Consider the following 25,630-nt stretch of genomic DNA (forward strand, 5'->3'; position numbering starts at 1 on the left):
TAGGCAATACTCCTGCTTCTCAAGGCTCCTGAGAGCTCTGAAAACACCCAGTTTATCCCTTCTCATTCACTTGAACACTTCCTCCTGCAGCTCCTCTTCTCCTGATGCCCACTGCACACAGCTATTAAATCAACTGTGATGTTTTAGGCTAATCAAGCACCTCAGCAAAGTGGTGTTTCTACTCTTGAAGCACTTGTTCACAACCTGCCTTGAACTTCCCCATGACCCTCCCATCTGTTAAAGCAATGAGTGACTTTCAGCAAAGCAAATTATTCAAACCTCTGCAGTGGTTAAATAATTTAGTGCAGAGCAGGATCACTGATATTAGGAGCTGTTTCACAAGAAACAGTTATCTAAACTGAGACACACTCTAATGGCACTTCCCAAATTCTGATAAATTGGCAGCAGTTATGCTGCCAGTAGCAGGAGGCTACTGATCTATTTGGTTTTTTGGCAATTCCAATGCATAAGAACACAAGTCATAATCCTCACTAGGAGCTTTTTTTTTTTTGTAATTCTCAGCAATTAACAACACAATAGGAGAAAAAGAAACCTAATAAATCTGTGCTATGCTAGATTGGTTTTTTTTCATTCAAAGTAGAGGAAATACAATTTAAGATAAATAACCTACAGTGCAAATTATCTGTATGAGAAGGATTGAAGTTCAATGGGATTTTGACAGGATTTAGAACTGAAATAAACATGACAACACCCTAAACTTGGCTGACAACAGCCTGCAAAACTATATCTTCCTCTGAGCACAGCTCTTGAAGAGTGTGAATCAGTACCGAAATACAAGAGGAAATGAGCAGGTGTTCCAAGAGGTCTAGAAATCATGGTCTGCAAGGGAAGAATGAACCATCTTGAACTGCTTAGTCTAAAAAAATGGAATTAGAAGATGAGTGGAAGCACATGAAATTCCCTTAAGACATAAAAGGCTTATGAATTGAAAACAGGAAAAATCCTGTTTTCTGTATAAATAACAAGTAGGGCAAGGATTAAAGGCTCAAACTGGACCAGGAGGACTCAGAAAGCCCAGAAAAACAAAAGTCTTCAGCAGAGTGAGTCAACAAAACATTTCACCCCTGGGAAACTGGGAGTTTAGCACTGAAGGTGTCCTGAAGGTTTTGGAAAGCAGATAACAGCAGCAGTATTAGCTGGGCTTTGATCTTCCTTCCAACCTGATCACTCAATGGCTCTAAAACTCCAGCTACATTACAGGGAATTGGGATTTTCAGCCTCAATCAAAAACTTTTTTTTTTTTTGAAATTATGCTTCCATTACCTGATAAACCCAAAATTTGATGTTATTTTCCTGATAATCTTCTAAAAATTGAGGTAAAATGCATTTTATTCTGAAAATTGATTAAAAGAACTTCTCTAAAGTCTCAAATCAATACAATAGTTATTGATCACATTCTTTGAAACTTCCAGGAAAATTAGCTGTTACCAATTTGTTGAGAAAAATCATACATTTCTGCACTCCATGATTCCATAAATGCCTCAAAATTTTTTATCACAAAGGTTAGGATATAAAATACATGAGGCAAACAAAGTATAAACTACATGAAAAGCTGTAAAAAAAAAAAAATCTCTGCTACAAGAAAACTGCCCACACAATGCCATCAAAAAAAGACTCTATAAAGAATAATCCCTCACATTTTTCAGTGATTAAATTTAAAATTCTTTCTTAGGGAAAATTCTGATTGAACTTAATTGTTTGATTGAAGCTCACTGTAACAACAACAGCACAGCAAGAAATCTACAGTGTGCTTTTATGAAAATTACCTCAAAGAAAAACAATAACTTGATAAAGATTCGGAAAAGAAACCTTAATTAAAAGCTTGACTAAGCTCAGAGAGGATTGGAATATTCCCCTCTCCATTTTAGTATTGAAAGGTATCTGGAAATTATAGCAAAACTGAGCTTCAAAGCAGCTAAGACAGATCAAACAGATAGACACAACATCCTCTATTTAAAAAAATAAATAAATTATATATATATATATACACATATGAAGCGATATAACAGTTTCCACTGCTTGGGAAAGACTGACAATCAATTTTAAACAAAGTGTTTCTGAGCTCATCTAACATTTATTATACCAAAGTCTGAAAGGTTGAATTTAAACATGAAATTTAATTATCTTTTAAGAACAGTATTTTTTTTTTCTGAATGCTTATTATCATTTAAAAGAGCAAGTGCAATATATCAGCACAACTTATTTTGAAATGTGTTTTAAGAGAAACCAGGATCAGGAGTATGAAAACATATAATTTGTATTGACTTTCCATCTGAATAATGGAGCTCTGTAACACACTCTCAGTTCAATCAATACAAATTTAAATCTAAAGGAAACATTTAAAGTTTGGGAAGTCAGCAATGTCACAATGCCAGAAAAGCAACAAGCAAAGGAGATGAAAACAAGAGACATGGAAAGTGCAGAAGCTCTGGAGGAGAAAAAAAGACAACATTTAAAACCCTCAAGAAATGAAGACAACATAAGCAGAAATGAGATACAACAAAGGAAACTAAAAAAGGCTTGGAAAAAGAAACTGGAAAGAGAGAAACTGCTCAATTCAAGCATTTTAGTTCCGTATAATTATTACTCTGTAACTCATTATATTTCTCTGGCAATTCATTAGATTACCCTGACAAGCACACTTTTTGATACAGGAAAAAAAGTCTGAATCACATAATTCCTGCATTTTCAGCATTCCTATTTCCCTTCTAATGGGCTCACAAACAAATGTTTTTACCATATTCTGAAAACGTGTTGCATACTAACTTCACATGTTATTGCTGTGTACTTGTGAAATGTTTCTTATGCATAGGAAAATGCTATTTCAAGTAGAGGAAAAAAAATGTAAAGGGCAATGTTCTCATTTTCTTCTGAGTAATTCATTCTTTCTTCTGGAAAACAGATTACAAGTTACTGTTCTAATAGAATACACACCTGGTTCAAGGCATCTTAAATCACTATGGCTATTCTAAGAATTACTTCATAACAACTGAAATTGTTGAAATAGTAGTTTGGCATTTGGGGGACAGCTTGTCTTCATAAGGTCACTTTGAACTTTATTTCTAATAGTATAATACAAAAGTTTTTTCTTCATTCTAAGTTCATTCAAGATCTCATACTCAGAGACTTAGGTGATGGGGACATTTTGAGTCTCACAGATTCACAAAAGGAACCAAAATGGTTCTCACTTTCCTAAAACGCTCTTCACACAGTCAGCAACTGAAGTGTCTGAGGATCTGTCCTCCAGAGAACTTCCCATGCCTTTTGAATTAAATAAACTGAAAAGGGCCAAGATGATTTGTGCCTTTAAAAGCAGATGCCATATTTAATTTGGAATAATTTTGTCACAGCTTTGATGGCATTAGGGTAGCATCATTACAGTTTGTATAGAAAAAGATAATTTTTCTTAATATCAGCTGACACCACAGGTCTCAGATCATATATTTAGTATTACATTCTTTGAAAAAAAATCTGGAGAAATCAATTTGTAACTTCAGATTCTCACTAACACCAGTAAACATTAAGCAGAAATATCTCCTGGGCTTAAGAAACCCAGGAAACAGTAGTCTTGCTTTTCTTATTTTATGCCACAAGTGAGTATACTTCACTTTTTCCCCATTTAGTTTCCAAATATCAGTTATTCCTACCTGATTTAAAGTTTGTTTCAAGCTTTTCTCATATGAGTTACTAACACTGTCTTAAATTCCTTTAATCCTCTTGGTTCTCCAACCTAGTAAGAATGCACTTTTTTTCAGTTGCTGGAGGTGTCCATAATATAGCAAATCAGATTGATCAAAAATCACTGAGAACCAGACCAAAGCACTGACACAACGCAAGAACTTAAACAGCAATAACTGCAGAGTAAGAATAAATAAAGAATATCCTAATCATATTTACTGAAATGTGAAATATCCAAATAAGCAAAAGCGAATGTGGAAGATATTTCTGTTCAGAGTTGCTAAAACTCTATGGATGAACAGAGATAATATAGAATAAAATTATCAAAGAATCCTGAACCAAAGAAAAGTGAATTATGAAAATCTAGAAAAGAAACTCAATATTATTTTAAGTCCCTAGCAGGGAGGTAAAGGTGTGATAACAGCTTATAGTGCACATGCATGTTTCTGTTTTGTACACAACACTGCACCTGAAAAACACACTCCTAACGTGGTTTCCAAATGATGCCTCTACTTATTAACAGTGAACAATGAGGGGAATACATTCCCCTCTCCTGGTTTTGGCTCATGTTGGTTTTCACCTCAATTAGTGAGCTGAGCAGGCTCTTACTGCTGTCAAAAAACAAGTGTCAGAATACCTTAGGGGAAAAAACATCTTAAATATTGAATGCTAACTAGCAGCATGTAATTGTACATGCAAAATTAACCTTCTGAACCCTCAACCAATACTGATCAATATCATCATTGATCCATTTCTTAAAAATACATGTTAAATCCCCCATATAGAATGTAAAATTGTGTTTATACATATATGCCCATGCATATTAACTGCACATGAAAAACTGTATAAAACTTCAAAAAGGTTTTTCATTACATTACTATATTTAATTATATCATAATAACATTCCTAGAAACACCTGGTATTAACATTCTTAGATTAGCAACAGCCTAATATTTCAATAGCCCTTTTTACATCACGAATAGGGAGAGTTTTAATGAGTCCTTAGATTGCAATCAACCCCACATTTGGACAATCTCTGTATTTCATATACAGAACAAAACAAACAAAAAAAGTGAAAGAAGCTCTCAGTAAATTGCCATCACAGCTACTAACATCCTGAATATTGAACGTGCATCAAATTTCAACTTACCAGTACTAACACAGCTCTCTCCATCCTTACTGAGCTTCCAGCCTTCATAACATGAGCACTTGACAGTATTTTTATGCTGTTCACAAACTTGGCTACACTTGAGGTGCTTGGTGCAGAAATCCATAATCTCACAAGTTTTGTTGTCCGTAGTGAGATTGAATCCTGCAGGGCAGGAGCACACAATTCTTCCTCCAGGAACCACAGAGCACTGATGGCTACATCCACCATTGTTAAGTGAACATTCGTCTGAAATAACACGGAAAAAAAATAATTAAGGGCTGCAAAAGCTGTCAGTTAAATTGTATATAGCAAAGTCAACTAAAATACCTATAGAAGCCTCCAAGATGGGCAAATAAAAATTTGTATTTCTAAAACAGATTTCTATACTCATTTTAAAAATTATTTGATGTGCAACCATTAATCTGGTAGCTTTACTGAACCCTTCAAGGTTTCAGCATAGCTCCATGTCCAAGTGGTGATCCTCAGGAGTCAGTGCTGGCATTGACACTGTTTATCACCTTTATCAGTGACGTGGACAGTGGGTTTGAGGGCACCCTCAGCAAGTTTCTGATCAGAGTTGTGTGAGTGATGCAGCAGGGAAAAGATGGACCAGAAGGACCTTGAAAGGTGGGGCCTGTGCCCCCTGAATGTTGATGTTCAACAAGGCCCAATACCAGCACTGAGTCAGGGCAATCACAGGCACAAATACAGGCTGGGAAAACAATGGATTGAGAGCAGCCCTGAAGGGGGAAGAAGTGGAGTGTTAGTAGATAAGAAGCACAACATGACCTGGAAACGTGAGCTTACAGCCCCGAAATCCAAATGTGTCTTGAGCTGTATCAAATAAAGCTGTACCTCAAAAGGAGGAGATTTGTCCCCTCTGCTCTTGTGAGACTCCACCTGAAGGAGTGAATCCTGCTCTGGGGCCTCAACATGAGGAGGATGGGGGCATTTTGGAGCAAGTGCAGGGAAAGCCACAAAAATGCTCTGAGGGCTGGAGCAGTTCTACTCTGTAAACAGGCTGGGAGCTGGAAGTGCTCAGCCTGGAGAAGAGAAGGCTCCAAGGAGACCTTGGAGTCCTTTCCAGGGCCTAAAGGGGCTCCAAGAGAGGTGGAGAAGGACTTTGGACATAGGCCTGCAGTGACAGAACAAGTAGGAGTGGCTTCAAATTGACAGAGGGAAAGTTAGATTGGATATTGGGAAGAAATTTTTGACTTTGAGAGTGCTGAGGCCCTGGCACAGGTTGCCCTAGGACACAAGCAGTGACAGGACAAGGAGGAGTGGTTTAAATTGACAGAGGACAAATTAGATTTGTCATTGGAAAGAAATTTTTGACTTTGAGAGTGCTGAGGCCCTGGCACAGGTTGCCCAGAGAAGCTGTGGCTGCCCCTGGATCCCTGGAAGTGTCCAAGGCCAAGCTGAAAGGGGCTTGGAGTAATTTGGTCTAACAGAAGTATCCCTGCCTAAGCAGGAGGTCAGAACAAGATGACATTTAAGGTGCCTTCCAAGCCAAACCATTCTGTGGTGTGAACTCAAGCTTCTGTAGTTGGAGAGAACTGTAAATGAGCTAAAGTCCTTTCCTGCACATTGATGCCCTTTAAATTGTTTACTTCCAGGAATGTTTTAAAGCGTTTGAAAGACTTGTCTCCTTCACCTTATTTGAAGAAAGCTAAAACTTCAAGCACAAACTCAGTATGACTTTAACTAAACTAAAATCCTCACATAGGCTCCAGAGCTAAAATTTCAGTGCAAGAACCTTTTCCTCAGCAGGAGGCATCACAACAGGCAGTATCATGAGCAATCAGAAAAGGTGTCTAAAAAGTACCACAAAGATCGCCTTCATCAGATCCATCAGGACAATCTCTTCTCCCATTGCAGAGCTTCTCAGGCTGTAGGCAGATGGAGGTATCATTAGCACAAGGGTATTTTGGTGGTCCACACAAATAGCCCTCGCAATTATCCTCATCAGACTGATCCTCACAATCAATATCGCCATCACATAGCCACGCTTTGCTAATGCATCTCCCTTGGGGAAAAGAGACAATAAACACAGCAAATCAGACTGGAAGCAAACTTTAGGAGGAAAAAAAAAACCTTCAAAACAATGTACAGATTTTTTATTTTTTTTTATTAGTAGTATTCTTTTCTATTAATACTGTTTTCCTCTTTAATGAGCAGAAAGAAACCAACTTGCACTTATACTCTGAAGCATTGTTCACAGCACTCTGGACAATCCAATTTTCCAAACAACACCAACCCTGCTCATTTGTGTGCTGCACAAAACTGCATACAGGCAGAACACAAACTCAAAATCTGTTAAACACACCAAATGATACTAAAATTTTCTAATTATTTTTAATTTTTGCTTTTCTTCATCTCTCATCTTTTATCTTCTGCTGCAACAGCCCTCCATGGAAACAATGTCTCAATACATGACTTTTAATTACCATGGGTTTGCAAAGCAAAATCTTTCTAGGAAGTAGACACAACCATTCCCCAGTGATGTCAGACAAAAGTTCTCTTTTAGGCAAAATAACTGCAGCAGAAAAAATTTCTTAAATTAATTCAGTTTTGTCAAGTATATGTTCAGATCATGTCTCAAAAGGGAGAAAAGGAATTTGTGAGGACCATCAATGTTTAGAGAGGCAAGAAAGCCTCTTGATTAGAAAAAGGGTTTCAATCTTTAAAATCATGGAGGTATTAAATTAGAATCAACAATGGAGGGATTTACATGAAAAGAGCCAAGACTGTGAATGCTGACACTTACAGGTGTGTGTGTGTGTGCTCCTGTCCCAACCTATTTTTCTACTTTCTATCTACAGCCAGGAGGGTTTAGCTGTAAATTTTGATAACACTGAGCTTGAACAGAAATGTCATGCACTTTATTTTCCAATTAATAGAGAGAGAACAAATACAAGCACAACTAACAAAGCTGATCTAGAATTTTTTTTTTTTCCCCATGAATTAATGATGCAGAGAAAGAATTCAGTTGGAATGGGAAGGAAGATCCTGGGAATGGTTAGTTCCATTAACAGCAGTTCTGGAGGATGCCCAGGCACTGACTGGCAAAGCCTGAGATTTCTAAGTTGAAACCTGCTCAGCATGAAGTGACAACTTTCTGCCCACCCTTCCCAGCTTATACAATATTACATTTCAGTTTTCTTAAAAGGACACATTTGTTGAAGATTGGTTTAATGCACTCAGTTTGACATTTTAGTCTTCTTTTTATGCAAAAATAGTTAATGTCTCACAGAAAGTCAAGGGGATAAAAGACGTTGAAACAATACACTGAAAAAAACCATGCTTCTGCAGCACTCATGAGGAAAATGTGAGACTGTTCTCACTTTTGGTGAAGAAAAGCAATAAGTGGAACTTCAGGATCATATTACACTGAATGTGAGGTTTAAACAACAGAACATCATTTTTCTAGTGCAAAATCAGCTTGAAAACAAACATGGATGGGTGGCAACTAGAATGAAAAGCTTCCACCATTTTCTTTAGTGGACGAAGTCCCAAACATCCCATACTGAAAAGACAGAACTGCACAGACATGAGGAAACAAAATAGTATGCACGATATGTATGCAGCTTATCATTGCATGTAATCACAAGTGTTTCAAAAAAGTGTCCCTCTTCTTTATTATCCTGAATGATCATTGATTTTATATATTACTACAACACAGCAGTAGAATGCACGCTAATGGAAAATACCAACATGAACCAAACCAACCATAACCCAAAGTAAATTGAAGTTGCTTCCAGTAGTGCTCCTAATCTGTTATTTTAATCTTTAATGCATTCAAATGTTTACAGAGAAAATCAGTTTCCCTGTCTTCCTTGTACCTTAGTGAAGATATGTTTTATAATGAAAGATTCATCTTTCATTATGATAGATATGACAAGTTCTTAAGTAGAATATACTTTCAAGGAATTAATCTTTGCCAAGATTCTAAAGAGATGGACTTAATGAAATATTATGACTGTCTTGAAATCATTACTTAAAATTCACTGAAGTATTTTTCCTTTATTGCCCCTTAGTGAAACTCACACTTCTGGTTTCCAGGAACCTCTTTAGTTAAATTCCATCATAAATTAATTGCCTCAATAGCTGTATCTGCCCTTTTCCAAAGCTCTTTTGTGTAACACAGGAGGCCTGAGCAGCAGGTAGGCGGGAAAACCTCATACAAACGCTTCTCCAATGTTTTTTTTTTTTTTTTTCCTACAAATATTAGCAACAGAATTAACTATTTATACACCCCTTCAGTCTTCCTCAGGATATTGAACCCAGGAGGTTTTTTGACTGAATACATCTTAAACCATAGCCTCATACAAACGCTTCTCCAATGTTTTTGTTTTTTTATTTCCTACAAATATTAGCAACAGAATTAACTATTTATACACCCCTTCAGTCTTCCTCAGGATATTGAACCCAGGAGGTTTTTTGACTGAATACATCTTAAACCATAGGAAAACTACTTTGGTGGAGCATTAATTGCACTTTCTCCCCTTACAGCTAATTCTTACTGCCTAAAGCTGTAATGTAACACCTTCCTAAACAAGAGCATGGACTCAATCTCCATCCCATCAACATTACAGAATGTTCCAACCTGAACACATTTTACAAAATGTTGTGGTGGTCAGTGATCTCACTTGTTCTGTAGAACACACATGGGACTTCGACTGAATCACACCGTTTCAAAAATATGGTCATTTCTCAATTTAAAGATTTTAGTACAAAGGAGATGTTTATAAATGGCTCCTGGATGAGACAGGAGGAAAAAAAAGAAAAAGAAAAATGTGGCCATGAACTAAAATGATAAATGATAAAAACTCTACCAATTTCCTCATCACGTTTCTAGAAAACATTTCCTTTCCAGCTTTCCTCAGCAGCAGGTTCTTTGCTCACAAATCTAATCTGGACTCTGACAATACACATCCAGACAGCACCAGGGTTGCTTTTGTTCTATTCTTCCAGCATCACTGTGATCTGCACCCATTGATTTGATTTCCTCTATGTTTGTTCCTTATTCTCCATTCCAAACCAATACTGCTCCTTTCCTCAAAATCTTTTCTCCCGTCTAATATATTATTACATGTAAGGGAAAAAAAAACCAAAAAAAAAACCAAAGTATAACAAAAAGTCCAGAGTAGCATCAAAAATAGGTGGATAAAATCAACTGCTGCTTGAAAAGATTAAAAGAACATTAAGTATGACAAATAAGCATTACAGCTCAGATGTACTGCTTACTAAACTGAAGTATTCATGGCTCTTTTGCATTTGTCTTCACAGAAGTACTTTATTATGATCGTTAGAGTAATTAGATGACATTTTAAGTGAGATTGCACAGATTCTGCTCTTGGTGCAGCACTATTAACTGAAAAGTAGGGAGAGGGAATAAAAAGGGTAAATTTATGTAGTACATAAAATTTAGCTGAAGTACATGCCTGTAATAATTTTTGGAGGACAGAATCAGAATTTAAAATAGAAAGTTGGACCTTTGTACAATTTAAATTAATCTAGTCTAATTTAAAAGAAGCCTAATCTAATTTAAAACTAGAAAATAATGGGCTAGCAGCAGCCCAAGAGTAGTCAATCTCAATCAGGTAATGACTCCTTCTCACATTCTACTGCTGTGCAACCTCTAGTATATTTTTCATCACACATCACTACAAACAAACATGAGATGGTTTTGAAAAAAAAATTAGAAAAGCAATTCTGAAATCTGGTATCTCCAGTACCTGCAACATTTTGGCTGACTTTGGACACAGCAGCTCAAGGACTGCCCAGGCTGAACAGTTCCAGCAAGACCAACAAAAATAATAAAGGTTTAAAAACATATAACAGAAATGGAAGATGTGCAAGGAGAGAAGAAAAGTATTTTTTTTATTCAACAAACAATGGTTTTAGGGACCCATAAGTCATTCAATATCAAAAGGAATCAGATGACTTGTTAGGAATAAAATGTTCAGCTACTAGAGGCAAATGACAAAAGGCCATCCTGTAAGTTTTAGAGTACACTCTGCCATAGATCCTTAACTGAGTATTGGAAAAGGAGCTGGGTATGATGGGTTCTTGAGACCACCATCCCTGTAAACAGGAAAATCCCTTTTGGCTAAATGCTGACAAATCCTGGTTTTGCAGCTTGGCACTCATCCCTGTGGCATTGTGACACATCAACCAAAGCCACAAAAGCCACAGTAAGGAAAGACCCTGCAGCTACTAATTACAGACATAAAATGGAAAGAAATAAGCAAAAAATGGGCAGTTCCACCTCACTATCACTGTTCCCACCAGCTGCCACTCCCGTCCTGAAGTACTGGCTGTTTCAGCTCCCTCCACACATGCTCCTACACAGAGCCATCACATTCTGTATCAGATGTCACCACCCAGCAGTCTCTGAGGGGACAATTAGCCAGTGCCTCCTCTCCAGAACAGCTGCCAGAAATGCACAAGGCAGACAGCATTGTTTCTTTAGAATCGTGCACAGAGAAAATTACACTTCTTCTGAAACATTCCAGTAACTATTTCTCATAAACACCTTATTACTTCTTTGTCCAAACCACACGGAACAAATGAAAAAGTGGCTAAACAGAAATTTGCCTTTGCTGTTTTCTGCTACAGTGCATTACTACATGCCTCCTCCAAATTTTGCTCCTTCCAGAAAGAAGCAATATTGCAAAAGAAAAAATTTGACTGTCATAACTGGTTGCTCCAGTGGTGTTTCCACACAACAAACAAGCACAATTGCATTTTCCCTCAAATCAAAGCCAAATACCCTTCAATTTACCAAAGTTTTGATGAAAATTTTTGGTTTGGCCAGAGAAGTAACCTTTCATTTGTACATTGAGACAGTGCCCTCCTTTAACCTGACTACAAGCATAGGGAAGTATATAATGAGGGAATGCAGCTTGGGCTGTGGACTTTGAAGTGGGGTTCTAGTTCTCTATTGAAAAAACAACTCATTCAGACAATTATGCTGAACTAAATCCTTGCTATTTCCTGTTATTATGGCAGCTGTATTTGGAAACTCTGACCTTACCACCAGAAGGGGTTTCCATTCTCTGTATCTAAAATCATTCAGGACAAGTAAGAAACCAAAGCCCAGCCTAAGAAGCAAGCTTTTCTGAAAGGAGTAAAGCCTAATAACTAACATCTACATTCCATTTTATATTCCACACTGCCCCTAAACTATCTCTGCTTCCTCTTAACTGAAGTAGTAATAGCTTGTCTCATTAGCTTTCCAAATGCAGATGATGAAAATAAACCTCATCTATTGTGATTTATTCACCTTTCCTCCCTCTAATAATTCTGCTTTGGCCACTTGCACTGGTGTTAGCTTTTTCCCATTTAGGCCCAAGGAAATACACGTGCTCCTGGTGCTATTTCCTGTATCTGGGTTTCCATCACTCAGTTTCAGAAAGGAGACCACTCTGTTGGAATTGAATAATCCATTTTTACTTATAGAAAAAGTTTCATTTAACAGCTGCTTATTCTACACATCTTTAGGGACACAATTCAGTATTCCATATTTCTTTTTCAAGACATCATGATTTTTATATTTATTTATATTTTTATATTTTTATTTAAAATCCAAGTAACAGCAAGATACTTTTGGATAGAGAACGCACAACCCCTCTGACACATTTATTGTGCTTAACTGTAACACAGGCATTAGAATGGGTTCTAGCTTCCTTCAATATTCGTAGTTGTCCAATGGCAACGATATTTCTGCTTCTTATAGCCCTTAAATATTGTTGTGAAAGTTGTTTTAACCCTAATATCACACAAAGCTTTGATAGAAATCACAAAAATTTTAATACAGTGCTGACATACATTAATTTTTTCTTTAACTGGACTTTCCCTTAAAAAAAAAGTTCCATCTCAACATTACTGTTTATGTCATTGCATATCGTCATGCAATGATTGCCACATTCTTATCCCATTTTTTAGTGTAGTATACTTAGAGAAAAAAAATTAGTTTTAAACACAATCTAAGAATGTATTTTTCTTCCAATACTGTAGTTGTAATTCTTCAAAGTATTCAAGGTACTTTTTTCTATTTTATTCAACTTATTTCTAGGGCCAGAAGGGGGAAATAGAAGAAAATACATGAACTTTGGAGCACTATTAAATGCTTTATGTAAGTATTTGGTGTGATGTACTACCATAGGGAGTGGTCTCAGCTTTAAGTAATCTCAAAACTCATCCATTTCATATTGTAAATCAGAAAACAGGATGTGTAAACCAATATTATTTCCCTGGTAGGAATACAATGAGTAACCTCACCTCATTAGTATTAAGCATTCATTAAAGAGTAGATATGTGATGAAACAACACAAACTCACACAAACACACACCGAGTAAGTGAGAGGAAAATGCATCTGCAAGCCCCTACCTGTACTCCTGCAGGAGAACTTTGTTTTCTCATCACACGCCCTCAGAGTTCCATTGCAGCCCTTCTCATCACTGCCATCCTCACAGTCCTTCTCCCCATCGCAGCGCCACAGCTCAGGCACGCAGCTCCCGTCAGGACTGCACTGAAATTCCCTCCCACTGCACCTTCCAGGAGAGGGAGTTTCTTAGAAAAATAAGAATTACATTGAAGAATTTGCTCATGTGAATTTTTTCCCATTCCAAGTCTACACTGGCTTAGAATCTTCTTTCTAACCCAAGCCAAAATCAGAGTTCTCAAGTATAACACTCAAAATGCCCTATTCCATCCTATAACTCATCACTCCAACACAGGCTTCAGTCAAACTCCTTCTTATCCTCCTCACTTCTTTCACTCCCCCTCCAGCACATGCTCAATACTGATTTTTATTTCTTTTTTCCACATCTGTCAGACAGGAAGGAGTTTGGAGGTATAGGGAGGAGGAACAAGGCCGATGAAGTTTTCCCTGGTGTTTCATAAACCCTGCGCTTAATCCTCAAGCTGCTTTCCCTCATCCTTCCTCATTCTCCTTTTTTACCCAACAAGGTCCACCTCCTAATGGACAGAACCTGAAAGGTCCCAGCTGTGTTCTCACAAGGCCCCACACCTCCTGGTTTGTGCTTTCACAGCACTGCAGGAGCAGCTGGAGCTGTTCCAAACCCCAGGGCAAAGGGGCTGCATTCAGTGCAGCCTGGAATCTGTGCTGACTACTTCAAACAATAATTACTGGGAGGTTTTAATTATTCATCACATACATAAATTCTCTAAGCATTTTCTAGCTTATGGCCATTTCAATTTTATTCTTGCTTTTCTTTTCCCAAGCTATTACAACTGTATTTCTATTATTTAATAACCTACTAATGACAATAACATGAACTTTAAAGTAATGGCATACTTATACTTCCCTGCTTGTACCAAGAAGCATTATTTGAATCAATTCTTATAGCACTGTTTATAAATATACATTTCATTTTATTTAACATTACTTTGTTGTTTTTTTCCCTTACATACTCAGCATTCTTATATTCTATTGTAAAAGGTTACAGCAAGGCTTTAAATTTAAAATGAAAACAGGGGTAAAAGTGAGTTGTTCAGTTCCAGACTGATCATTTTGATAGAGATAAAAAATTACTCTTGTGAATATATAAAATTAATATGACATTCTGATAATTCATGCATTTGTATGAGGTATCCAACTAGATTTAAAATATAAAGTTATTAAAAGGGACCAATAACATTGTGTACCATTATTTTGTTGTAGAAAAAAATGTTAGGAGCGAAATATGAAAGATGTTCCCTCATTCTAATCTGATTATTCTTTATCCTTTGCCATAAGCATCCTTCCTTTCTCTCCCCAGTCAAATAAATACAATGTATGGCATTTAAATAGGGCTGTAGTTTGATAAAATGCTTTCATGTAAAAAAATGCACAAAGACTTGCATCACACAAAAATGAGAATACCAAAAAATATCAATAATAACTTAAAGAATGGTTCTTACTGTCTTTTCACCTAGACAGCATGCATCTATGCAATAAGACAAACGCCACATCTATCCTAATTCCCTGAAGAAAAACTGTAAAACTTATCTCTCTGTAATACCTGTTCTGTTTCCAAATGCATTCCTCTTCATGATAGACTTCTGTGTTATCACATTGCACTTGACATATTTCCCATTCCAGCCTTTACCAAGGTTAAAGGCATCTCCTCTTTTCCCATTGGCTGGAGGTCAGGTATTTATAACAAATTATTCTCTGTGTTTATAACTATTAAAAAGTTGGAAGACAAAAATAAAAGAAAATAAAATCTAACCTTCCCTGCTGCAGTTTGTTTTGGTTTCATCACTGAAGTCTCCACAGTCATTGTCACCATCACAGGCCCAGTGACCTGGGATACATCTGCCATTCTGACACCTGAACTGCTCAGCAGAACACGAGTGAACACAGCCCAGCTCGTCACTGCCATCACCACAGTCATCATCTGCAAACAGCATTTTAAAATATTTTAAGAGATAACATTTGTGAATGAAATAGGTAAGGAGGGAAAATCATTTTGAAAAAGGCAACAGAAAATCCAGTAATTAATGTAATATGTTTTATGCCCATAGGTATCAAATTATTTCTAATGCACGTAATGACTTTAAATGTTATTTACCAACAGCACTCAACTCAGTCATTTTGGGCAGTCTAACCCCTTATTCAGTTATTCAATCAGAGACACCAACAAGCATGAGAAGGCTGTAGATTTTCTTAATTTCTTTATCTGTGTGTGACTACACAGGCTTTCAAACACGGTTGGTTTACTTTATTCTCTGTGATAACCTAAGATAGTTAATCACAGACACAAACAGCATCATATAAACCAAAATGAAAACCTGAAAAATTTATTTTCAATGCTACTAAATTTTGTTTCCATGTGCTTACAAGAGTGCAAAATAAATAATCATGGACTGCAGTTTCTCATTACTCTAATGTTGCAGTCATTACACCAGTCTTAAGGCAATTCCCGTAATTTGATTGTGGTCATCAAGGGAAGAGGGAGATAAATATGTTAGGTACACTCTAAAGGGTCTCCATACACCGAAATTCATCAACACATTGTGATAATTTCGGGAATTTGTCCATTTACAGCTAAAAATTCCTGTCAGACAAATAAAATTATGGAAACAACAAATGCTTTGGACCAACCCAATGTTATTAGGACTGGAGCAACATCACTCCCACACCACAAGCTCTGAGAGGAGATTCATTTTAACATCCAAATATGTGCTCTTCCAGCCAAAAGAACTAAATACATTGTAAAGTTTTGCTGGCCTTCATTCTTCAAGGATGCTATTTATTTAACTGAACTTGTCCACAAAGAGCAAAAAATCAGATATATTGGTCACCGAAATCATGTTGTTTTCTAAGAACAGAAAACACTTTCATAAGCAATAGCTTTGCTTTCCTTTTTTTTTTTTAGTAATGGATCATCATACTTCATTCTACATAATATAGTATTTGTACCCATTACAATATCCAATGCCTCATTCCTTATCTGAACCTTCAGTATTGCTGATTTCTATGTCAGGTCAGTAATTCTAAAATGCTTTATTTATTCTCTGACCACTTACAAGCCAAGGTAACAATTTAAGTCTCAGAGAAAAAGAACATCAAAGCAGTATTTATGTGATATCCCTCATATTTATTTCAGATACAGAGGACTTGATACTTGCCTGAATCACAGAGCCATTTGCTGCTAATGCATCTTCCATTTCTGCAGATAAACTGAGTTAGTGGCTCACATGTTGGGAATTCTGTGAAAGTGTTCAAAAATAAATAAAACTATTTAACATAATTTAACATTTCTCTTCAGTAATATTCTGTCACCTTCCTGTATGCATAAATTACACAAGTGTGCTGTAGCAAACATTTGCACCTTCCAGGTATTTAATCTGGAGAGGATAAAAAAGTGAGAACCAAAAAGAAAATATAAAATGGCTTCAAACTTTAAATACTGTCCAAACCCTACTTTTCATCAACATGGAATTCATTCCCCTGTGATACATGGTCTGGCCCTCTATTCCTATCAGATCAAGGCTGGTTTTCCCACTATACCAATATTTAAGACTAACCAGAGCTTGATGACTGATACAAACTCTATTTTCCATGTGCCTATTTACAGAAGGGTTCTCCAATTGCAACAGCACTGCCAGGCAGAGACAGGAAATGGAGCACTATAAAATGGGAAGGTTAAGTACCCAGCTAAAGAACAGCCAAGAAATAAAGTTACTCCACACTGGCATAATAAAATACAAGATTAAAATGTCAGCCTTCACAAGCTATTCCTCCCAGCATTCCAGTAAAGCAGTAGAAATCTGAGACAATGTAATTCACAAAGAATCATCTGTATCGAATACACATATTTGTTTCTATAATTATCTAATATTCTTCTGAATAAAGTAACTAAAATATAGTCTGAATTGTTCTGAGCTTCTTTTTCTTCTAAAGCAAATTACATAGGTAGATGTGTGAATTTATTACTAACCTGCTAAACACGCTGAGAAAAACTGAAGAGTTTTTTCTATTTTTTTAAACCATACCACCTAAATATAAAACTCTCTTAGGATGAGAACTGAAATCACTCTGCTTTTACTGAACCTTACAAAATTTTGGCCTAAAAAGAGTCACACTCTAATGAAGCACTAAACCAAACCAGCTGCATCTAATAAGAAATTTTTTTAAAATAAATTTTTATTTAAAAATTACATAGAGAGCACCAAGAACTTGATTGAACAGAGGTGATTATCATGCTTCAAAGTTGAAAAGGGTAAGAAATAAAAGTTAGTATTGATGACAACACTTCGTCAGTTACCTCTAGAAAGTTCTTGCCTTTTTTTTTTTTTTTTTTTTTTTTTTTTTTTTTTTTTTTGTTGGTTGGTTCTAGGTTTTGTTTGTTTTGGGTTTGTTGGTATAGGGGTTTTGGTGGTTTGGGCTTTTTGTTTGTTTGGGGTTTTTTGCTAAACATAATCATTAAAATGACAAAAAAATCTGTTCCAAGAAAAAAATGGAAGTGTACAACTGCAGTAGTTCTTAGCCACAATGTATGCCCCGGGTTTTGTTTGTTTTGGGTTTGATGTTATAGGGGTTTTGGTGGTTTGGGCTTTTTGTTTGTTTGGGGTTTTTTGCTAAACATAATCATTAAAATGACAAAAAAATCTGTTCCAAGAAAAAAATGGAAGTGTACAACTGCAGTAGTTCTTAGCCACAATGTATGCCCCATGTGCTTCAAGCAAAGCTGAAAGCAATTTTTAATTTTCCTTTTTCAAATAACGTTTCCACAAATTTAACTCATTTATTAAATGCAATTTTCCTCTTTTCCATATATGAATGCCTCTATGACTTAATTTTCTTTATGTTCATCTGCACAAAGGGACAGAAACTGATTAAAATAAATTGTGATTACCCTCCCCACCACCAGCCAGCTGACAACTCCCAGCACAGCTTTTCCAAGAATGTTTTGTAGCATCTCCAGAGTCTGCCCCAGCCTGTGCGTCCTGCTCACATCCCAGAGGACCCCCAGCACTTCCCCTTGTTGTCCCTAAGATCCTTTCCTACTTCTCAGAACAGAGATGCACATCCTGCAGCTGACCCACACCCAGCCCTGCCCCGAGTGCCCTGGAGACACGGAAATGAGCAGAGGGGACTCTTGAGCTCCCAGTGGGGTCTCTCACAGTGTAGACACCAATCTAACTTCTCTCTTGTGTCCTTATGGATACAAGAATTTTAAACTGTTTCACAGCAGGAAGTATCTCCCACTAAACAGAATACATGAGTAAGTGCCATTAGCATGCCCATTAGTGACCAAATTATAGGGCAGGATGAAAAATGAAATATTTGACATAATTGCACAGCCACAGTGTTTGAAGATAACAAAGCAAGATGCTAAAATATAAAACATGTCAAGTTTGGCTACACAGAAAAACAGCCAGTGACATAAACCCTGATTAAAAGATCTGAAGAAATATTCCAGGTGAGCTGGGAGGATGCTGAAAAAATCTCACAGGAAGGATTTCCAAAGATGCCAGTAACATCCCTGTGTTGCTGACATGCCTGAGAATATGGGGTAGAGGCAGAGAAACTTCTAGCACTGAGAGTCAATGCTGTTCTATTAAACTGAGAGTTAGAACTTGAGAAATTGCAAAATACACATACAAACCCCCTGGTCACTCATCCTGCCTCTGTACACAACTGAACTTATTTGATTGGAAGCAAGGCAATTAGAAGTCTACCTTAATAATATTATTATTTTTATTAATGAAAATACTTCCTTTTTTGCCCCATCCCTGCAAGTGCTCAATGGCAGTTTGGATGGAGCTCTGGCCTGGTGGGAGGGGGTTGGAACAAAATGGTCTTTAAGGTCCTTTCCAACCCCCACCACCCTGTGCTTCTACACTGCAACACATCATGATTTGTGATTCTGCATCTGCAGACAGCCCACTGACCCTCGTGCTCTCAGACTCACAGCAGTCACCAGTGCCCTGCAAAACAAGTGACTATTAAAATCCTTAATTGTTTGGAAGCAGCTGATTAGAGAGAGCACACCCCTCTCTGCAGTATCTCAGCAAAGCAGCAGTCAGCACAGCTGCTGATACTCTCTCATGATAGAACCAAGTTTTGTTATTTTTTTGTGGGTTTTTTTTTCTGAAAAATACAAGATCAAATATACTTCAGTTGAGGTTTGAAACAGGCTGATTTTATTGACATCTAGAATATGCTGAGGGGGCCTATGTGGAGAGGTATGTGGCAGAGATAAAGAATAATTTTTGAGAGTGACAGCATTTGATAATGGGCTGTAAATTAAAAAAAGTCTTGATTGAGCTGCACATTTGGCATTGTAGTTAAAAATTCATTAAATAGAAAATGCCGCATTTGCTTTGGGTTTATTTATCAACCAAACAAAGTCTATTTGCCATTTCAAAAACAGTATTACAATTTCATTTGACAAGAGATCCCTATATGTTCTATATGTTACAGAAGAATTTTTCCTTTCCCCCCAAAAAACAAAAATCCACTTACCACAGGATGTCATTTCATCAGTTCCATCTCCACAGTCATCCTCCCTGTCACACAGCCACGACGTTGGAATACACCGTCCGTTCCCACAAGAAAACTGATTAACCTGACAAGTTCTTGCTGTCAAGACAAAGCACTCCAAAAATACAAGGGAAATGGACTAGATCCGTTGGGTCTCGTGGTGGGTGTCTGATTTTAGAAGCTGCAGGGCTGGAGGGCACCTCCTGGCCTGCTGCACCTTTCCCTGCTCTGACTAAACATCATTCACCTCCTTTGATCTCAGAGAAAACTGAGGTAATCTGCAGGGCTGTGTTCTACCTCTGCTTTGTGGAATTATTAGTGGTTTCTCCTCGTAAAATAACATTAAATTCTAGATGCAACTGTGCAACAGGTGGTAAGAAGAGAATTAACATGCACTAATGCTTGAAGTAAACAAAAATATCAGGTCATAAAAATGCCCACCAGTTGGAATATTAACAACCTGTATTCCACAACATGAACAATGATCTTGTGAATTTTGTATTTACACAGGAAAATGGGAATTAGCCTGTGTGTGATGTGCCTGGCCTCACTTTCTTGGAATCCTTGCCTTTGCAAACACTTAACTGCAATCAGCCATTAAAGAAATCAATGCACATCTCTCTCCTGAAGAAATAAGGATCACTAAAAGAATTTTTGTTATGTAGCTACAGAAATTACTTTGAAAGCTGATTAATATTAAAATGTCACTAAAAAGCTAACATAGAAAACTGTCATTACGTATAATTTTGTTTATTTAAAATTTGAACCCATACCAATGCCAGAGATAGCAACACAGATTTTTATTCCAAATTTAAGCTTTCAGAGCTCACCTGCATGTTACTCTACACATTAAAAAATGGCTGATATGTCAACAACCCCAGTGACTGCAATAATATTTCTTCACTTATTATTTGCAACAACCATTTTCTTTTTTCTTCAGAAAAGTAGCCCAAAACACAAAAGAGGAATCTAATTTTAAAATATGTCCAAGTAATTTTTTAAACATTAACTGTGTTTACCACTGCAGGAATAAATGGAAAAACAAGAATACAAAATTTGTTCCATTTCCAACCGACACAGGGTTAAAAAAAAATGCTCTTCACATTAGACTCTCACCTTTCAAGCAAACAGTTGGATATCAAATAATATCAAGGCAGTAAGGCAACAGGGAATATTTTAATAGACAATGTGTGTTGTCTTGCACTGCACTTCAGTTCAAAACACTCATCAGCTTATTGATGGCTGGCATGTTGCATATTTGAGATTTAATGCTTGTTTAGAGTACTCTGACAACAAGCACTAAACACCACTTCCACACAAGCAAAGGACAGATTTGGGAATTCTGTGATTTACTACAGTGGAATCAGTAAACAATCTTCATCTTGCTATTTGCTTAAAAACCCACTCACCAGTTAATAACTCAGGAATGAAAAGAATTTCAAGGCACCGAGTGGAAACTGAATAACTAATTATGCATGAACTAAATCAGCATAAAATAAAATTTGCTGGTGACATGACACCATCACAGCACATTAATAAAAAAAGGTTCTAACTGCCAAAAGAGATTTGTACCTCAGAGTGTGTACCTGAGCATTGCTTTGACAGTCGACCCATATGGAGATTAAGAGCTGAATAATTTTGGAAAGCACAGCCAAGCACATGGATTAAGTAAAATATAATTTGTGTTCCAGCCTCAGTGGCATCAAAATCTGAATTCATTTAAAATTTCAATAATCAGGTTAAAAGTAGCAGCTTGGTTCAGTTTAGTTCAAATCAGTCTTGAACTATTAATGGAACTGAAGTTAGAGAACCTGTTTGCATAACCAAGTAAAATTTTTACCTGCACAAGTTTTATTTGATTCATCTTCGTTATTACCACAATCATTAGCTCCATCACAAAGCCACCTCTTGGGAATGCAGCGATTATTTTGGCACTTAAACTGATCATCAGGACAGCTGTGATTGACTGGGGATAAAAAAAGAGAGGGTTTGTTGTTTTTTTTTTCCCTAAGAAGATAACCTGAGAAAAACAGCTGTGAAATCTGTGAAAAGAACACATTAAATGCTGCTCCCTAGAGATGCATTTAGTGTGGTTATCTTGTATGTATAACTACCATGACATAAAGATTGTTCAGCAAACCAGTCAATTACAAACATTGCAGTGCTTCAATCATAAATTAAATAATATCTAGTAAAGATGCCAATACAGGGATCCTCTTCTATTAGGTGATAAAAGGTAGCAGCATTTTATAGAGTTGTTTCCTTAAAGAAACATGTTCTTAATCACTTTTGGGCAGTGTGATGAGGTTTGCAAACTAAAGTGCATATAAACAAAGGAAAACACCAAAGGGAACAGCTGCAAGCTGCTAAGTGCAGATCCAAAACATGATACCACAGTGAGCAGGGATTTGGGCAGGTCGTAAAATGCTTCTAAAATGAGGCACGTTACTGTCAATGGCCACATATAGATCTGCTGTTTACTCACCATGAAATTGTAGGTGTCAAAAAGTGAAATATGCAACACGGTGTAAAACTAACAAAAAAAAATCTGGTATTCAGGAGTGAACAAGGTATCTCTCAAATATGTTTTTGCTGGCTACCAATTCTCAAGGAAAGGATGAAGCTGAGTGCACAGGATTTATGTAAATACTATTGGCCTGGTCTTGCAACTGTAGTAAGTGTTTATGTTCTGCTTCTTTCATGCTAATAACATCTATTATTAGCAGATCTTGCTCGTCTGGATCTAGCCAAGAACAGTAAACTGCACACAGTTCCAAACACTGGGTTAAAAATAATCTCCAGCTATTTTTCAGCTACTCAGCCATCCACAGGCTCTTTTTTAAAGTTTAACATACATCTGGAAACAAAGGGTATTTAAAATGAAAGGATGTCTTGCAGGCTTATCCTTGACATTTCAGTAGCTTTTTTCTTTGACCTTTCTGCCTATTCTTGCAATTGAAGACGACACAGAGCGAGGGTGATATCAAAAGCACACGAGCCCTGGTCTGTGTGCAGGGTGCAGTAGCACAGGAAGCAGAGATTAATTAATAATCTGAGCAGAAAGGTGTCCCAAAACTCGTACTTCCAAAGTTTGCAATGTGACTGGAGAACAAAACTGGGAGCATCCAAGTAATAAAATCACAAGTCAATGAATTAAGTTGTTTTTTTTTTAATTTGACTTTAATATTTGACATAGACACTGCTTTAAATGGTTGTTAAGCTTTTGCTAATATATATTTAGTAATGAGTATTCTACTCATAATTGCAAATATTTCAAACTCATAAAGGACTATTGGAGTTACCATGGCAACTGCTGAGAAGAGATCAATGTTATCACACTGGCCATGTAAACTATAGATCACGTTCAGGTTTAAGACCAGGTTATTATTTCATTTATATTTGTATAAATCCTCAGAGAATTGCAAGCTTTGATCAATGAACTGGTCTTCTTTACACTAATTTAAAAGACAATCAAGTCAAATCTGCTGAAAGATTTTCCTTCTCACTCTCTTTATTAGCTGAGCTCTTCAATTTAAGTGCAGGAAATGCTGGTTTCAAAACAAAATGGGAGTAAGCACTACAATTCAGAACTAGGAAAATATTTTAAAAAATAATACTGAAATCAGCAATGGCTACTACATGGAGCTACCAAAATCCATAAATGCTGTAAAAAAACCCAAAAAACCACAATAAAATAAAGCAAATCCAAAACCAGCCATTTTTCAGCCATATGGCAAAAGGTCTGGGCATTACAGAGACCACAAGATCAGTTTGTATCAGCAGAATCAGGCCTGTGTGAAGCACGCAAGATTTACCCAAGGATGAATAAACAATCACCCTTCACAAACACATTCTCTCAGCCTAACCAGCTTCACAAAGGCCTCAGCAGAAATACACACATCCAGTTTTGGACATCCAACCCCTAGAATCACTTCAGAAAAGAGCAATCAAATCTAAAAAAAACCTGCCATAATCCGCTAGGGGAAAAAAAACAAACCAAAACAAACAAAAAACACTTGCCATAATCCACTAGGGGAAAAAAAATAAACCAAAAAAAACCAAAACAACAACAACAACAAAAAACAGCAAAAGACAACAACAAAAATCTAACAAAAGCCCAGAACAGTTTAGAGTTGTTTGGTCTCAAAGAGATAAGAAAGAGAGACTCTGAGAAGGGTTTTCAGACTCAACGATACTGCAGAGCAGAAGAGTGTTCGTGTCTACAACTGATTGGGAGAAGTATTGTACTTTCATTTCAGTAAAGGAGACTTGGTTTAGAGAAATGATCTAAGGACAGAAATAGAAAGCATTGTGACAAACAGAGTAAGGAAGAGGATTCTCAGTGCTGCGACACTAATTTTAAAGCAGGCCACTTAAGACCCTTCCAGAAATGACAGGGATATAATTGGTAGATTTTCTATTATTTTTCATTTCAACAGTGGAACTCCTCTACAGCTAAAAAATACAGTTCTTGTAAAACTGTAACTTTAAAGACAACGTACATTAATTAAATACTCCAAGTCATGTAGGGATTTGGGTTTTGGTTTTGTTGCTGGTTTGGTTTTCTTGGAGGAGTTTGAGGAGGAGGTGGTTTGTTCACTGTGTTGGTTTGAATACTTGTGGGGTTTTCTGGTTTTGTTTTGTTTGTTTGTTTTTCCTTTTCTTCTTGAAGATTTTAATATGTTTTTTTTTTGTTTGTTTGTTGTTTTTTTTTAAGAAATGCATTGTACAATCTCAGAAATTTCCATGGTTGGAAGGAACCTGCTACAATCCTCTGGTGTAATCCCCTACTTGAGCAGGGCCAGGTAGAACAGCTTTTTCAGGACCATGTCCATAGAAATTTCAAGCATCTCCACAGACAGAAGCTCCACAAGCAGTCTGGGCAATCTATTCTAGTGTCTGACAGTAAAATGTGTTATGTTTCAGATGTTTACATAAAATTAATGCTTTTCAGTTTGTGCCCATTACCTCATGTCCTGCTAGTGACATTACCAAAAAGAGCCTGGCTCTCTTTTTCCACTCCCTATCATTGGGTGTTATACTGTGACCAATATAAGAAATAGTGAAAAACAAAGCAAAACCCAACAATATTTAGAGAATCAGGAACGACAATGTCAATCCCAAAAGACGACTACTCTGGCCCCGTGCTATGCAACAAGTGCACCAGCGAAATTTGAAAGGGTGCCATTACTGCACGCAGCAAAAGAAGGAAATTAAAGATTTGCATGAAGTTAAGGATGATTGCTTTAGTTTGGCTGCACGGTTTGGTTTGCAATCCTTGAAGCTGAGCATGGATTGTGGGGTAAAGGGAAGTGCCCACGTACAGCAGATCTCCGAGTGCTCGTCGCTGCCGTCCAGGCAGTCGTCGTCGCCGTCGCAGCGCCAGCGCTCCTGGATGCAGCGCTTGTTGCTGCACTGGAACTGCTCCGCCTTGCACAGCTGGGGCAGCACCTCTCCCTCTTTAACTGGGAAAACATCCAAAAAGAACATCTCTTTATCTGCTTGATACACTCAGAATGCAATACTGCCCCTACATAAATACATATCACAGAACTCACAGAATCCCTGGGTCGGAAGAAACCTTCAGGATCATCGAGTTTAACCAGCCCCAACATCTCAACTAAACCCTGGCACTGAGTATTTTTTCAAACACACCCAGGGATGGTGATTCCACCACCTCTCAGGACACACAATTCCAGAACTTTATCACTCTTACAGTGAAAAGCTTTTTTCCTAATATCCAACCTATATTTCCCTTTGTGCAGCTGGAGACTGT

At 37.1% G+C, this 25,630-nt stretch overlaps 1 protein-coding gene across 4 annotated transcripts in view; it reads right to left on the reverse strand.

Moving 5' to 3' along the window:
- LRP1B (LDL receptor related protein 1B) overlaps positions 1-25,630 on the reverse strand; it is a 626,536-nt gene that overhangs the window by 182,274 nt on the left and 418,632 nt on the right. For all 4 annotated transcript variants that reach the window (XM_039700520.1, XM_039700493.1, XM_039700511.1 and 1 more), the window contains 8 exons: positions 25,179-25,319; positions 21,695-21,820; positions 19,837-19,953; positions 16,494-16,574; positions 15,092-15,259; positions 13,245-13,427; positions 6,675-6,875; positions 4,850-5,095 (listed from right to left, as the gene is read on the reverse strand). In XM_039700520.1, coding sequence (XP_039556454.1) covers positions 4,850-5,095; positions 6,675-6,875; positions 13,245-13,427; positions 15,092-15,259; positions 16,494-16,574; positions 19,837-19,953; positions 21,695-21,820; positions 25,179-25,319 — 1,263 coding nt within the window. The remainder of the gene's footprint in view (positions 1-4,849; positions 5,096-6,674; positions 6,876-13,244; positions 13,428-15,091; positions 15,260-16,493; positions 16,575-19,836; positions 19,954-21,694; positions 21,821-25,178; positions 25,320-25,630) is intronic.

This window comes from Passer montanus, unplaced genomic scaffold (assembly GCF_014805655.1).
Source record: "Passer montanus isolate IOZ18808 unplaced genomic scaffold, ASM1480565v1 scaffold1, whole genome shotgun sequence".
Classification (NCBI taxonomy): Eukaryota; Metazoa; Chordata; class Aves; order Passeriformes; family Passeridae; genus Passer; species Passer montanus.